Source organism: Corythoichthys intestinalis, chromosome 2, assembly GCF_030265065.1.
Source record: "Corythoichthys intestinalis isolate RoL2023-P3 chromosome 2, ASM3026506v1, whole genome shotgun sequence".
In the NCBI taxonomy this organism is placed as follows: Eukaryota; Metazoa; Chordata; class Actinopteri; order Syngnathiformes; family Syngnathidae; genus Corythoichthys; species Corythoichthys intestinalis.
In genome coordinates, this window is record NC_080396.1 from 24,359,467 (window position 1) to 24,376,497 (window position 17,031).

Below are 17,031 nucleotides of genomic sequence, written 5' to 3' on the forward strand. Positions count from 1 at the left end.
GCTGACAGGTCTCAAATTTCACACAAATGAACTTTGTGAGTGAATGTGAAACACTTTTAGCAAATGCTAACCTTTCGGGAAAAAGTAATGTAATTTTTGGACTATAAACTGCACCAAACATGAGAAAGGTGTTTGTTCGCATTTAAGCAGAAGTGGATAGAGTAGCCAAAACTTAGTCATGTTACCTCAAAATAATCTTGCTCAAGTAAAAGCTTTCATCCAAAAAATACTCAAATACAGTTGGGAAAATAAGTATTTAGTCAACCACTAATTGTGCAAGTTTTCCCACTTGAAAATATTACATAGGCCTGTAATTGTCAACATGGGTAAACCTCAACCATGAGAGACGGATTGTGGAAAAAAAAAGACAGAAAATCACATTGTTTGATTTTTAAAGAATTTGTTTGCAAATCGTGGTGGAAAATAAGTATTTGGTCACCTACAAAAAAAGTAAGATTTCTGGCTGTCAACTTCTTCTAACGAGGTCTAACGAGGCTCCACTCGTTACCTGTATTAATGGCACCTGTTTTAACTCATTATCGGTATAAAAGACACCTGTCCACAAGCTCAGTCAGTTACACTTCATACTCCACTATGGCCACGACCAAAGAGCTGTCGAAGGACACCAGAGACAAAATTGTAGACCTGCACCAGGCTGGGAAGACTGAATCTGCAATAGGTAAAACGCCTGGTGTAAAGAAATCAACTGTGGGAGCAATTATTAGAAAATGGAAGACATACAAGACCACTGATAAGCTCCCTCGATCTGGGGCTCCATGCAAGATCTCACCCCGTGGCGTCAAAATGATAAGAACAGTGAGCAAAAATCCGAGAACCACACGGGAGGACCTAGTGAATGACCTACAGAGAGTTGGGACCACAGTAACAAAGGCTACTATAAGTAACACAATGCGCGGCCAGGGACTCCAATCCTTCACTGCCAGACGTGTCCCCTTGCTGAAGCCAGTTCACGTCCAGGCCCGTCCGCGGTTCGCTAGAGAGCATTTGGATGATCCAGAAGAGGACTGGGAGAATGTGTTATGGTCAGATGAAACCAAAATATAACTTTTTGGTAGAAACACCGATTCTCGTGTTAGGAGGAGAAAGAATACTGAATTGCATCGGAAGAACACCATACCCACTGTGAAGCATGGGGGTGGAAACATCATGCTTTGGGGCTGTTTTTCTGCAAAGGAACCAGCACGACTGATCTGTGTAAAGGAAAGAATGAATGTGGCCATGTATCAAGAGATTTTGAGACAAATTTCCTTCCATCAGCAAGGGCACTGAAGATGAGACGTGGCTGGGTCTTTCAGCATGACAGTGATCCCAAACACACAGCCAGGGCAACAAAGGAGTGGCTTCTTAAGAAGCATTTCAAGGCCTAGCCAGTCTCCAGATCTCAACCCCATAGAAAATCTGTGGAGGGAGTTGAAAGTCCGTGTTGCCCAATGACAGCCCCAAAACATCACTGCTCTAGAGGAGATCTGCATTGAGGAATTGGCCAAAATACCAGCAACAGTATGTGAAAAGCTTGTGAAGACTTACAGAAAACGTTTGGCCTCCGTTATTGCCAACAAAGGGTACATAACAAATTATTCAGATGAACTTTTGGTATTGACCAAATACTTATTTTCCACCATGATTTGCAAATAAATTCTTTAAAAATCAAACAAAGTGGTTTTCTGTTTTTTCCCCACATTCTGTCTCTCATGGTTGAGGTTTACCCATGTTGACAATTACAGGCCTCGCTAATATTTTCAAGTGGGAGAACTTGCACAATTAGAGGTTGACTAAATACTTGTTTGCCCCACTCTACAAGAATTCAGTGAAAGTTAAGAGTAACGTGAGTAATTGCTTCCAATGTCTGATTAAAAATTTTTTTAAAAAAAACAAAAAGCATGAGTGTTCTCTAGTGCAGAAAACATTTCTTACCACAAAATTAAAACGATTATATCTCCAATTTTCCATGGTCTATTAGTGCCAAATAAAAACTGGGAGAGTGGTTGAAATCCACACTTTTGAGAAATGTTGATTCTATGTCAAATAGTTTAAAGCTACACAAAAGAAGTTACTCTCAGAAAGTGGACTGACATTAAAGAAAGCCTTTGATATACAGTTGTGGTCAAAAGTTTACATACACTTGTGAAGAACATAATGTCATGGCTCTCTTTAGTTTCCAGTTATTTCTACAACTCTGATTTTTCTCTGATAGAGTGATTGGAACAGATACTTCTTTGTCACAAAAACATTCATGAAGTTTGGTTCTTTTATGACTTTATTATGGGTGAACAGAAAAAATATACATACAGTAGCGCTAATATTTGGTAACATGTCCCTTGGCCATTTTCACTTCAATTAGGCGCTTTTGGTAGCGATCCACAAGCTTCTGGCAAGCTTCTGGTTGAATCTTTGACCACTCCTCTTGACAGAATTGGTGCAGTTCAGTTAAATTTGATGGCTTTCTGACATGGACTTGTTTCTTCAGCATTGTCCACAAGTTCTCAATAGGGTTTAAGTCAGGACTTTGGGAAGGCCATTCGAAAACCTTAATTCTAGCTTGATTTAGCCATTCCATTACCACTTTTGATGTGTGTTTGTGGTCATTGTCCTGTTGGAACACCCAACTGCGCCCAAGACCCAATCTTCGGGCTGATGACGTTAGGTTATCTTGAAGAATTTGAAGGTGATCCTCCTTCTTCATCATCCCATTTACTCTCTGTAAAGCACCAGTTCCATTGGCAGCAAAACAGCCCCACAGCATAGTACTACCACCACCACCGTGCTTGACGGTAGGCATGGTGTACTTGGGGTTAAAGGCCTCACCTTTTCTCCTCCAAACATATTGCCGGGCAATGTGGCCAAACAGCTCGATTTTTGTTTCGTCTGACCACAGAACTTTCCTCCAGAAGGTATTATCTTTGTCCATGTGATCAGCAGCAAACTTCAGTCGAGCCTTAAGGTGCCGCTTTTGGAGCAAGGGCTTCCTTCTTGCACGGCAGCCTCTCAGTCCATGGAGATGCAAAACACGCTTGGCTGTGGACACTGACACCTGTGTTCCAGCAGCTTCTAATTCTTGGCAGATCTGCTTTTTGGCGATTCTCGGTTGAATCTTCACCCTCCTGACCAATTTTCTCTCAGCATCAGGTGATAGCTTGCGTTTTCTTCCTGATCGTGGCAGTGACAAAGCAGTGCCATGCACTTTATATTTACAAACAATTGTTTGCACTGTTGCTCTTGGAACCTGCAGCTGCTTTGTAATGGCTCCAAGTGACTTTCCTGACTTGTTCAAGTCAATGATTGTTCAAGTCAATAATCACTCACAAGAAATTGAAAATTCTTGTTGCTGTATGTATATTTTTGAACCAGCAGATTTGATCACTTTTTCTGTTAACCCATAATAAAGTCATAAAAGAACCAAACTTCATGAATGTTTTTTGTGACAAAGAAGTATTTGTTCCAATCACTCTATCGGCGAAAAATCAGAGTTGTAGAAATAACTGGAAACTCAAGAGAGCCATGACATTATGTTGTTCACAAGTGTATGTAAACTTTTGACCACAACTGTAAGTGCGGCTATGGAAAGGGCTTCAAATGAGGCTCAACAACTGAACATGATGAGCAGAATACACGAAGTGGCAAGTACCCAAAGCAATGGTACTGGTCCCCGTTTTAGGTGCGGTAAAAGGGGGACCTTGCCTCCACCTGCTGGTGCAAAGAAATGAACTGTCATAATTGTGGAAAGAAGGGTCATGTTGAGCGTGCCTGTCGGAATAAAACAAGCACAGAAAAAGGAAAGAAAATGGATGACAAGAAGAAAACAAAGAAATATGTCCAAGCAGTAGAGAGTGCCTCTACTTCCGAAGATGACAGAGACGTGTATACTGTGCATGTAATGAGTGTGGACGGAAACTCTGAGTGTTACTGGGTCACACCAAAGTTAGAGGGTCACCCAGTAAAAATGCAAAGAAACACTGGATCAAAAGCATCGCTTGTGTCTTACCAAGTCTATAAACAGTGTGAGACACCTTCCATTAAGACTGTCAGACACTGTGTTCAAAGCGTACACTGGACTCAAAGTGCACATGAAAGGAATGACTGACATTACCGTGCAATGCAATGAGCAAACTGCCAACTTCCAGTGCATGTCAAAAAAGGAAATTTTGCTTCCATCACGCACTCAAAAAAATGGGGTGTTGAACTGACATAAAAAAATTATGGAAAGAATTTGCACCTGATAATATTGCTTTCCTTCAGAATTTAGCAATTGTGTCCTTTTAACATAAAGCACACATGTCTAGCCAACATTGGGCACTCATGTTGCGTGAACATAACGCACTCTTGTTGAGCCAACATAAGGCACTCATGTTCACCCCAAAATACATGTTGAACCGACATTAAAGAAATACATAATTTGCACCTGATTAAATTGCTTTTCTTCAGTATTTAGCAATTGTGTTCTTTTAACATAAAGCACACATGTTGAGCGAACATAAGGCACAACTCGGGCTGTCAAATTTATCGCGTTTACGGGCGATAATTAATTTTTTAAATTGATCACGTTAAAATATTTGACGCATGCACGGAACGACCCACTCACGCATTGCCACAAACAGACTACAATGGCGTCGTTCTACGTTTATACAGAGCTAAGAGGCAGTGACAAGTGAGTGGAGTGGATACAGGCATTCATTTGGACCGTGCTTTTAATTGCCTAAAGCTTTGACATCTCTTCCTAAACAATTATAACTATTGAGGCGAGCAACCTGGGGAAGAATGACAGGAGGTGATCTTTTTCTTAACACCCTGCATTGTACACAACACAGAGAAGATATAGTATTTGCAGCCACCACACACAGTCATGGTTACCCACTTCCCATCATGCATTTGGGCAGAACTGTTTTGTCACTACATTATTATTTACTGAAAGCTCAACAAATACACTAGATGGCAATATTTAGTCACAATATAAACTCACATTTATCCTTTAAGAATCTATCCGTTGATCCCTTTCACAGAAAGAATGTTAATAATGTTAATGCCATCTTGTGGATTTATTATTATAATAAACAAATACAGTACTTATGTACAGTATGTTGAATGTATATATCCGTCTTGTCTTATCTTTCCATTCCAACAATAATTTACAGAAAAAGATGGTATATTTTAGAGATGGTTTGAATTGCGATTAATTACGATGGATTAATTTCTAAGCTGTGATTAACTCGATTAAAAATTTTAATCGTTTGACAGCCCTAATTTTAACGTAAATGGCCGTCAATAGCATCAATTTATATATGCCTCAATGGAATCCAGTACATTGGCATGAATAGTAGCAACATTCATGACAGTCAATGGCATGGACGTACATAGTGGTATCAGTGGTATTGACTTACTTAGGCGCCACGTCAATGTCAATGGGCTGTAATGGTAAGTGGTCAAAAATCACAACCACCCATGTTTTCCTGTCATTGAAAATGAAGGGAAAATGTTTGCCATTAAAAATGAATTCCGGTCATTTTGATATTTAAACGGTGCCGGTCGGTCAAACGGTTTGGAGTCTCCAGTGCGCTGAAAAAATGTGGATAGTAAGATTATGAATGAAAGAAATAAAAATAAAGTTAAGGAATTTTACTGTGCCTTGCAAAGCCCCATCTAATAAAAAAAAAAAAAAAATCACTTTTCACAAACAAAATAATAATTAAATGGTGACGGTTATTGGGCCGGCCGGCTCTACCAATGAGGTGTCACTTATTTTTTCAGGGAGTTGGCAACCCTACTTTTAAATCTCGCGAGAAATGACGAGACTATTGCAATTGGTGGGAAAGGCACGTTAACATTATGTTGCATCAACATGATCTAATATAGCTACTCATTCATTGTTCATGTTTATGTATGCACTGCATGATTTAATCATGCTCACCTTGGAAACATGATGTGTTCTTGCTGAAAATGCACATTGTCTTTTAGCAAACTTTACAACCTACCGAAGTCATTTTTTTGAGTGTGGGACGACTGTGGATTAATGCATTTCGTGTAAATTGGCTAGAAGTTCGGCGGCTGTCAGACGGTTCTTCACAAGTACAAATCATTCTGGACAAGAATGAAGAGGTTTTCCGTGAGGAATTGGGCAGCATGAAGGACATTACAGTGAAATTACACATTAAACCAGAAAGCAAACTTGAGTTTATGAAGGCCAGGACAGCGCCGTATGCAATTCGTGACATAGTCGAGGCTGACCTGGATGTGTTGGTCAAAAGTGGTGTTTTGGAACCAGTCACCACCAACCAATTGTGCCTGTTCCGAAAAAGAATGGCGGAATTTGCACTAATTTTTATGGCACTTTAAAGACGCCACATGATTGAACAGGGTACCGTCATTACAGGACTTCCAACTGCAAGCGTGTGGTCATGTGACTGTATTGTCACGTCTGATTGGTATAATAGTCATGTGGTTATTACTGCGACGTCTCATTGGCAAAACTGGTAGAGCCACTTTGGGCATGTCTGGCAAAAATAAAGTCAAATCTAATATGTAGATTCAAGAGGAAAAATGTAACGACCCAAAGTAATGGAGTACGCTGGGGGCAAATACGTATTTAGTCAACCACTAATTGTGCAAATTCTCCCACTTGAAAATATTAGAGAGGCCTGTAATTGTCAACATGGGTAAACCTCAACCATGAGAGACAGAATGTGGAGAACCCCCCCCCCCCCCCCCCCGAAAATCGCATTGTTTGGTTTTTAAAGAATTCATTTGCAAATCATGGTGGAAAATAAGTATTTGGTCAATACCAAAAAAACATCTCAATACTTTGTTATGTACCCTTTGTTGGCAAGAACGGAGGCCAAACGTTTTCTGTAACTGTTCACAAGCTTTTCACACACTGTTGCTGGTATTTTGGCCCATTCCTCCATGCAAATCTCCTCTAGAGCAGTGATGTTTTGGGGCTGTCGTTGGCCAACACAGACTTTCAACTCCCTCCACAGATTTTCTATGGGGTTGAGATCTGGAGACTGGCTAGGCCACTTAAGGACCTTGAAATGCTTCTTAAGAAGCCACTCCTTTGTTGCCCTGGCTGTGTGTTTGGGATCATTGTCATGCTGAAAGACCCAGCCACGTCTCATCTTCAGTGCCCTTGCTGATGGAAGGAAATTTGTCTCAAAATCTCTCGATACATGGCCACATTCATTCTTTCCTTTACACAGATCAGTCGTCCTGGTCCCTTTGCAGAAAAACAGCCCCAAAGCATGATGTTTCCACCTCCATGCTTCACAGTGTGTATGGTGTTCTTCGGATGCAATTCAGTATTCTTTCTCCTCCAAACACGAGAACCTGTGTTTCTACCAAAAAGTTCTATTTTGGTTTCATCTGACCATAACACATTCTCCCAGTCCTCTTCTGGATCATCCAAATGCTCTCGAGCGAACCACAGACGGGACTGGACGTGTACTGGCTTCAGCAGGGGGACACGTCTGGCAGTACAGGATTTGAGTCCCTGGCGGCGCATTGTGTTACTGATAGTAGCCTTTGTTACTGCGGTCCCAGCTCTCTGTAGGTCATTCACTAGGTCCTCCCATGTGGTTCTGGGATTTTTGCTCACCGTTCTTGTTATCATTTTGACGCCGCGGGGTGAGAGCTTGCATGGAGCCCCAGATCCAGGAAAATTATCTGTGGTCTTGTGTGTCTTCCATTTTCTAATAATTGCTCCCAAAGTTGATTTCTTTACACCAAGCATTTTACCTATTGCAGGTTCAGTCTTCCCAGCCTGGTGCAGGTCTACAATTTTGTCTCTAATGTCCTTCGACAGCTCTTTGGTCTTGGCCATAGTGGAGTTTGGAGTGTGACTGACTGAGTTGTGGACATGTGTCTTTTATACCGATAATGAGTTAAAACAGGTGCCATTAATACAGGTAACAAGTGGAGCCTTAGACCTCGTTAGAAGAAGCTAGACCTCTTTGACAGCCAGAAATCTTGCTTGTTTGTCGGTGACCAAATACATATTTTCCACTCTTATTTGCAAATAAATTCTTTAAAAATCAAGCAATGTGATTTTCTGTTCTTTTTTCCCCACATTCTATCTCTCATGGTTGAGGTTTACCCATTTTGCCAATTACAGGCCTCTCTAATCTTTTCAAGTAGGAGAACTTGCACAATTGGTGGTTGATTAAATACTTATTTGCCCCACTGTATGTAGATTGTACTATAGAGAAATTGTGAAAATTGGCAGAATAAGAGTATAAAAAGATTCCTCTACAAATTTGTATGGAAAACTTTATTTTGATAATAAAAATAGCATTCACAGACTTCTTTTGATAGCTACATATACAGTGTAATCCATTTCAAGGAAAGAAGCTGGATAAGTCCACATCTACTTGTACTTAGACTAATGTTATGTATAGCTTCATGGATCAAATAAAGCTATGAACAATGTAATATTTATATATGCATAGTTTTATAAAAAAAAAAAAAAAAAATCCCATATACATGTACTGCTCTTATCAACACATACACAGTCTGGATCACATTGCAAGAAATAATGCTTGAAGAACACAGACTGCATACAAGTGCTTTATAATACAAAGGCAGGCTAAGATTCAAACAGACAAACAGCTTCTGACCAATTAGTCTTTCATTTGAAAAGGTCTTTACACACCTGATCCAGAGTAAATCAACATAGTTCCCATAAATCGTCAGGTCCATCCAGAGATAAAAACACTATCACATTCCTCACAGCTGAGGTTTATCATAAATTTCTCTTTTGTACATGAAAAAGGCAACATTTTCATTCCTCCACACGTTCCCAATAATCACATAGGAAAAATCTTTACAGGTGAGGGCCAAGAGGTGAACATTATAAACGAATTGTTTTTCTCTGTCTGTAGTACTATGGCGGTCAACGGTGGTCATGAATAAATCATGCTTTATCCAAAAAATAGAATCACATATAAACCAGTTTTGCTAAGATGTAACCAAGGACAACGCAAGACGACATCAGGGGGAGGTGTCGAGTCAATTTCCCTACATGTATTAGCGAAATTGTTGTTGCCAAGGTGGTAAAACAGCGTCACGAGATGACAAGATTTTGTGATGGGCCGATGGGACACGGCTGACTACAGGAAAATCACGCACACGCACCAAGAATAGTAGATATATAATGTCTGATGTAGGACATACATTTTCAGAGTGTTCTTGAGCGGTCCAAGCTAACCAGCGAAACGGACATAGCAAGAGATTGACATATTCACTTTTGCTTACTTGCCATTCATCGACTTTAGCTCTGAGGAGAGCCAACTTGAACTCTTTAAAACCTGTCCTTCTCACGAAGAAAAATATAATACAAATGTGCCTTTCAGTAGCCTATGCATTTGTTGTGAGACAAAAACACACAAAAAACACGCTATGAAGCAGCAGTCCTACTCCAGTGGGGTGACAGTGTGGCTCAGCATGGCAGATTGTTCTTCTGTACTGGGAAAGTCTGTTATCACAAGAATTGTTTTGGATCTCGGTCAGCGTGTCTGGTTTTAGTCGAAAGAAGCTGTCATTTAAAAAAGTGCTTGTGGTTTGCTTTAGGAACGAGTAAAAATGGTATAGCAAATGGTAGTTGTAATTTTAGGTAACTGCATTGCAGCTAGTGCTTACCAAATAACGTAATGAGAATATTATCAATCAGAAACAAAAATAGGTTCTGTCGGGAGCATTACGGGGGGGGGGGGTCAGATGGGGACAGTGCCCACCCACGGACACACTTTGCTCACCCAAAGAAAACTGGATGTAGTACTAACGGCAGTCTGGGTACCACGTATGGTATCCCATTCATATTGTACTGATGTGTTTTAAGTTTTAACCTTTGCGTTGTTACCTAAGGGGCGCTTCACACATTTACGCATATTTTGATATATTAAAAAAAAATTTTTTTTTTTTTTTACATTTTATCAAAGTTTTCACCAGTATTCACCTGGCTGTTGAGTTTGGTGAGTTTTGAAGCATTCTGAGAGGGGTCAAAGTAGGGCTCAAAGCGTCGGCGGAACAAAGAATGACTGCTAGGGGGCGCTTGGTGCTACATACATAGTGTATTTGAAATTTGCCTTTACACAGTATCAAAGATTGCACCTGTCTTGACCTGCCTGCCGATTTTGGTGCATTTTGAAGCATTCTAAGGGGGTCAAATTGAGCTCAAAGGGGCTGCGGAACAAAGAATAACTATAATAATAATAATAATAATAAAAATAATAAAACCGAGGAACCACAATAGGTTACCTAAATAAACATTGTCACCTGCATGTCCATACTGTTAAGTTATGGATGTGTTCTAAGTCAAATAAACTCAAATAATCTTTTATTTGTTTAGACCAAATCACAAGTTATCTCAAGGAGAAAACAAAACATGTTTTAAGGTGCAGGAGCCCTACGCTGGATTTCGACCTACTTGAGCATTGTAGCTTTTTTTTTTTTGCCCCCCCCCAGGTAAGACTAATGCCCACCCATACCTGGCATCCTGTTAACACCACTGGGTTCTGCTCATCCTCTGATGATTTTTTTCAAAATGTTTAATAATGTTGCAGTTTCTCCATCTCTACCAATGAAGCGCAATAAAATCTGAGGAGTTATAAGATGACGGCCAGATGCTGGATGGGAATGTTTGTATTTGTTGATTTCATTCATACAAAAATTTCAGTGGCGAGCACAACTTAAATTCTCCAAGCATGAACATGGATAATAACCTTATGCATTCTTCCTCTGAATTCCATCTACTCATTTTTTATGTTGGCTGAAATCGTGGCTACTTTATTGTTTAGCTCAGTCATTGTTTACGGCATATCGCCAACCTTCCCATTTTTAGTTTGGGAACTAGAGTGATTTCAAGACGCATTTAAAAAAATAAAGGGACACAAAATTTGCCAAGCATGCTTTTTCAACATATACCCTTAGGCTTTAACCAAACGCGTTCGATATGTGCCAAATTGAGTAAAAACAGCAATCAGACGCATGAAAGAAATAAATTATTTATAAAATCAACCCTCTTCTTTAGCTCCAGTTCTGCGAATTTTAACACCTCCCAATGAGATTTCCACAGTTCTTGTAAGCCATTGGGTGAATTGTGCTCTCAATTGTTCATTAAAGTAATCGATGCTTAATAAAATTTATAAGAAAGCACAATTGGAAGCATGTCTCGTACTGTGTGGGAGGGAGCAAACCATTTAGATCCAGCAATGAGGACAAAAAAGCAAAATCACCGATTTCATATGCAGGCACATACAATACTTCTATAATAGTACAATAACCTATTATGAGCAACGTAACAATGACAAAACGACCAGTGTGAGTGGATGGGATTGTACTCCTGCTGTTATAGGACTCTCTAGATGGGATCACAAGAAGTTAAGTCAATCAATAAACCGTTAGGGTCTTCATTAGTCCAATTCCAGTGTATGGTACACACTTTGTATAGGGGAAAGAGTTCACTCCGCTCTAGATGCTGAGGTCTTTGGGGCTTTCTTTGTACAGCTTTCTTTTAGGCTCAGGGAGCTGGTTAGGGCTTTGGCAAACTGTGTTGTTGTTGTGGCCTGTGTTCTTGTATGCAGCATTTTTGTGTGCAGCATTGTTCTTCATCATGCTATAGTAGTCTTTAAGTCTGGGTGCTGCTGCATAGTTCTGCTCGTCCCGGCTGTAGTTGCTGTCAGGGGAAGAGTCCCGCTCCACTCTGTATCGCCTCTCCGGGGTTCCGTTCATCCGATAGCACTCGGGGGAAGAGTCTCGCAACAGATTGCCATTCTTGCTGACCCGATCGTACGTGCGACCCCTAGAAAGAGATGAGGAATCGCCGCCGTTGTTGTTAAAGCGCTCAGGGGTGACTCGCACGCTCAACTGCGAGTCCTTAAGGAGCCGCCTTTCATATAATTTGCGCTCAGGGGTGACGGCGAGGAAGCCTCCGTCGTCATACTCCCTCGGAGGCGTACGATCCCGTTGCGCCCGCTCGGCCCTGCGGTCCATTGACTTGGCCCGCCTACGATCGGGGGAGGAGGTGCGCTTTCGCGTTGGCGAGCGATCTAGGGAACCGTGGCGTTGTGCACGAAACCTCCTCTCCAAAGTCGAGCTACTGTTTGAGAGCCCTTGGCCCCTGAGTTTCTGTGTCGCTGCAGCCTTCTTCCCAGAGTTGTCCTTCCTCAGAGTCTTTAGGAGCTTGGAAATGCCGCTTTCAGACTCAGACTTTTTGACTTTGCGCCCACGGGTTTTCTTGCCACTGCTACCGTTGCTGTTGTCCGGGGACGGCTGTCGGGGAGTACTGTGACTGTGATTGTTATTCCAGGTGTGGTGAAGGTGAGGGTTAAACGGTCGGCCTTGATAGTCCATCTGATCTGACCCAACCCTGTCCCTGGTCCTGTCTCGGCCACGCCCAGCCTCCTCCTGGCGTGATGTTGTGTGAAGGTCTGGTGGATAACTGGACTCCAATGAAGTGTGATATCGGCTGTTGGGTGGCAGCGTTCTCACTTCCGAAGTGTTTTGTGCCCCGAGTGTGGGAGGGTACCCGTCATGGCTGCCGTCTGAAGGAAAGGACAAAAAAAGATGGTTGAAAAGAGTGACAGACCTCCTGTATGGATGTCTGGTAGGCTGCGGTGAAATGGCAGAACCACTGGGTGGGGATTTAAAGCAACTCATGCAAACGTGCTCAGTGGCTTGTAGCATATACAACGCCTGGCAAAAATTATGGAATCCCCAGTCTCGGTGGATGCTCACAAAGTTGTTTTACTGTGTATATTTCTGGCTTCAATAAACAGTAAAAGAAAATGAGAGAAACAATTGTGGTAGTAAGTAACAGTTCCTTTTTTCGGGATAAAAATGATGTGATTAAAAAAAAAACAAAAGACCCAACTAATACTTTGTTGCACCACGTCTCGCTTTCATCACAGCCGAGACATGAAATTAATGAGTGACAAACAGTGCTCTTCATCAGTCTGGTTCCAACTTTCTCTTATTGTTGTTTTCAGATCAGCTTTTCAAGTTGAGCCTTGTCATTGACCATTTTCTTCCATTTCCAACACAGATTTTTGATTGATGAGATATATGTGTGTGTATATATATATATATATATGTGTCTATATGTATATGGCGGAAAATATAGACAAGGCTGAAAAAGCAGTTTCTGCTTTTGCACCCCTCTATTAAATAAACGGCTGTATTTTAAACCAAAAGAACTGTGGTGTTTGATAGAACAATATTTCTATATGCTGCCATAGCAGTTTCATGGTGCATTATGCCCCCGGACTATTTTTAATTTATCCATTTTACCCTGGAGACTTTTGTTTCAACCCAGCCATAAAACGAAGGTAATTAATTATATTTATTATTCAAAATGTCTGTCATTTTTAGCTTAGAATCATTAATTGATGTCTAATATTTAGTTAGTTTATATATATAAAAATTAAAAAAAAAAAAAAAATCTCGCATATTTTAAACTTTCAAACAAATTACGTCACAATGAAAAAAATAGTGTCTGTAAATAGGTCACGGATATCTACCTCATAACGATCGCTTAATTGTATATATTTTTGTTGCTGTTGCATTTTCCCAGATATTTTAGATGATAGTCAATCCAAACAAACAAACAAACAAACAAACAAACAAAAACGTTTGAAAGGCTAAATATTTGAAAAAGAAAATCTTGACCACTCCTTGTTGCCTGTGAATTCTGCAACGCGACCCTTGTTATATTATCTGGTTTCACCAATAAAATCCCCACAAAGTCCGGCTGTGGCCATTCACAGCTGTTTCTTGACACTCGATGATACATGTTACACTAAGTTTTTGGATCGAAACAAGGTAAGTACGCGATAACTTCTCGTTAAAATCATGGTGTCTTTAATGATGCTCACTCATACTCTCACCTTGAGTTACCGGAAAACCACAAAAACGACTAAGCTAGTGCGAGAATTATGGACGCCGCAGGCCAACTGACTAGCATGCTGTTCATTATCTTTTCGACGCTTGTTGCCGTTTGGATTGCTTATTGATGAGATCGATGTATTAGATACATTAGATGCTTAAATCATAAAGCCTAGGTCATAGGCTTCAAGGCTAAATACAATAAATAGTGTTATGTACCGACACTCACATTTATATGTTCCCTTTATGCATATTTAGCCTTTTATTCTCAGTATCTTGCATTCACCTTGTTTAATCATAATTGAAAAAATATTTTAAAAGCTCCCTGCAAAAATTACAATTTTATGGGATTGGAATTTAACCCCCAAAATTCCACTCTAAACGTCTTTTCTTTGCACAGATTAAAATCAACCTGAATCAAAAACTGTATACAGTAAAATTACCATTAACTATACAGCTAACTCCCTGTTTAGCCGTGTTTATTTACAAAAAAACCACAGGGCTAAATTAAATCTACATTTACTCAGACACCAATTTCCTTTATTATTCTACATCCACCCACATTTTTAGTGCATGCATATTGATTATCAAAGCCTTGAGTAGACAAAGGGGGATGATGTTGAAGTGTTCGTTATTTATTATGTACCAGGATGGCTGTCCAAAACCTTTTTTTAAATGAGAAAATTGCATAAGTCTCAAAAATGTATTTTTCACTCACCAGATTAGACCTACTTTTAAGGTGTGAAAAAATGCTTGCCTGGCACGGCCAGACTGTTCTCCCTGTATTTTTCAAACACTGAGAGAAAAGTCTCAAAAATGTCAATTTTTTCCCCCACCTGATTAGAAAAATACCGTTCTGTTAAAAATTTTTATTCCCCCAGAAAATAGAGATTTTAGGCTTTCCAATGATGTATCACACATGCCTATAAGACAGTTTTGAAATTTGGCCAAATTGGGGGTCACAGAGCAGAACTTCAAGTCACCTGAGTGTTTCCCACCATATATATGTGTGTGTGTGTGTGTGTGTATGTTGAAAAATGATTGCATCATCCCTGAATACAGTATTTTCATCTTCTGTTTTCAAAAAATATTGCTTTGTTTTCTGTCCTGACGCTTTGATATATTTGATTTTTGTCTAGTAATCTTAACTTTGCAACCTTCCGATGTAGTTTGTATTTGGTCAGGATTTTAGACACTGAACAACAAACATCTTTTGCAACAATGCATGATGATTTACCTTCTTTATAAAAGTTTGATAATTCTCTACTTCATTTCAAATGATATCCCTTGAGTTGGAGCCATAATTTAGGTCAGTCTACTTAACGTAACCCTTCTCTCCAGGTTGCGAAAACTTTTTAATTGCAAACTAATCCTGATGAAAACAGATGCAATGTTAAATTTTACAGGGTGATTTTATAATGTTTTATCCATAAAATTTAGTGATTCCACATTTTTTCACTCTGCATGGTCTGAAAACGTGATAGTTATTTATATTATATTATTTTTGTATGTGTGTCTTCTAGGGTTCCCTAATGCCAGAAAGTTGCCAAGTGAAATGACTTTAGTTTTGGGTCATGTTAATTAACCCGTTCTGGCGTTTTAAAATTTTATTTTTATTTTTTTTCTGTGTTTAGTCAAAGAAAAAGCATTGGAAAAATTATATTAGGGAGCTAATATTTCCCCAGGATAGTAAAAACATGTAAAGATCAAAATGGCACCATGCTGCAATTTCTAACTTATTGCAAACAGGGTGGGGAGATTCGCACTAAATTCTAGTAATAATGCCATGTTAAGGCTCATTGACTCCCAATATAAATAATAATTTTTGATATGCTGTAAACCTGATGTGTTATAATTAGGGCTGTCAAAATTATCGCGTTAATGCTCGGTAATTAATTTTTTAAATTAATCACGTTAAAATATTTGACGCAATTAACGCACATGACCCGCTCAGAAAGTATTCTGCCTTTTGGTAAGTTTTACAGCAAGACTTTTTGTGCTGTCCAACAGCGAACTCTTGTGGTCGCTTTGCGACATGGTTTATTGTTTTCTTTCCAGTTCATTATGGCTGCACGACGTCTCGGGCTGATAATGTTGTGCTTATATGATCCTTGGACAAGATTTGTCCGTAAGTATGGTTGTTGTAAAGAATGTACATATTATGTTAGTAAGCGAAATGTTATATTTTTTGTATGAGACGCTTTTTGTTTATGTTTAGTGAACCTGTATAGCGTGCTAAGCTAACGTTGTTGCTAATGCAATGCTTGTGTACTTTTTTTTTTGTAGTTTTACAACGCTCTAAAGAGGACAATGGTTTGAGGCCATTTTATTAATAAATCAGATGAAAAAGAAAGAAGTCTAATTATTAAGGCGTCGTTCACTAGTTGTCTAGCTTTGGAAAAAGTAGACGCTTCGGAATGAGGACAGCATTGACAGATTTAAATGACAGTAGAGTGAAATGCCCACTACAGTCCTTTTGTACCATATGTTGAATGTATATATCCATCTTGTTTCTTATCTTTCCATTCCAACAATTTATTTTACAGAATATATATATAATTTACAGAAATATATGGCATATTTTATAGATGGTTTGAATTGCGATTAATTGCGATTAATTACGATTAATTTTTAAGCTGTAATTAACTGGATTAAAAATTTTAATCGTTTGACAGCCCTAGTTATAATGCATTTTCCGTGATTACTGATGCAATCGCTTCTTTGGCGAGTCAAAAACACGGAAATAGAGTAATTTGTGTGTTGAGTCTTAACACCCAAAAGTCACTAGGGGGCGCCGAAGGCCAAAACATGAATTTTTGCTTGCAAAGAAATTCTGTTGTTATGACTTATGGACTTATTTGGGCCTCTAACTATGTCATATGAAATATTCAAATTAGACTTTTATTTCATATAATTATATACAGCATAGTTAGTTTTGCTATTAGAATAATACTGCTATTAATGGCCATAGGGGGCATAAAAATAAATAAATAAATAAATAAATAAATAAAAACTACTAAATATGTGTATGTAGATAGGTCTGATGCCAATGAACATTTTTGAGTGGTTGAAAGCGAAAAAATATTCATAAATGACTTAGTTATCACACTTCAAAGGAAAAGCCATACTTTGGACAAAATCACAAGA

The 17,031-nt window shown here is 39.3% G+C and overlaps 1 protein-coding gene across 12 annotated transcripts in view; it reads right to left on the reverse strand.

The window, feature by feature from the left end:
- Positions 1 to 8,248: 8,248 nt before the first annotated feature.
- LOC130906756 (membrane-associated guanylate kinase, WW and PDZ domain-containing protein 1-like) overlaps positions 8,249 to 17,031 on the reverse strand; it is a 183,678-nt gene continuing 174,895 nt past the window's right edge. For 9 of the 12 annotated variants that reach the window (XM_057821414.1, XM_057821404.1, XM_057821396.1 and 6 more), the window contains one exon: positions 8,249 to 12,545. In XM_057821414.1, coding sequence (XP_057677397.1) covers positions 11,473 to 12,545 — 1,073 coding nt within the window. In that variant the 3' untranslated portion in view covers positions 8,249 to 11,472. The remainder of the gene's footprint in view (positions 12,546 to 17,031) is intronic. The other 3 variants (XM_057821451.1, XM_057821444.1, XM_057821437.1) reach the window with 1 other exon arrangement.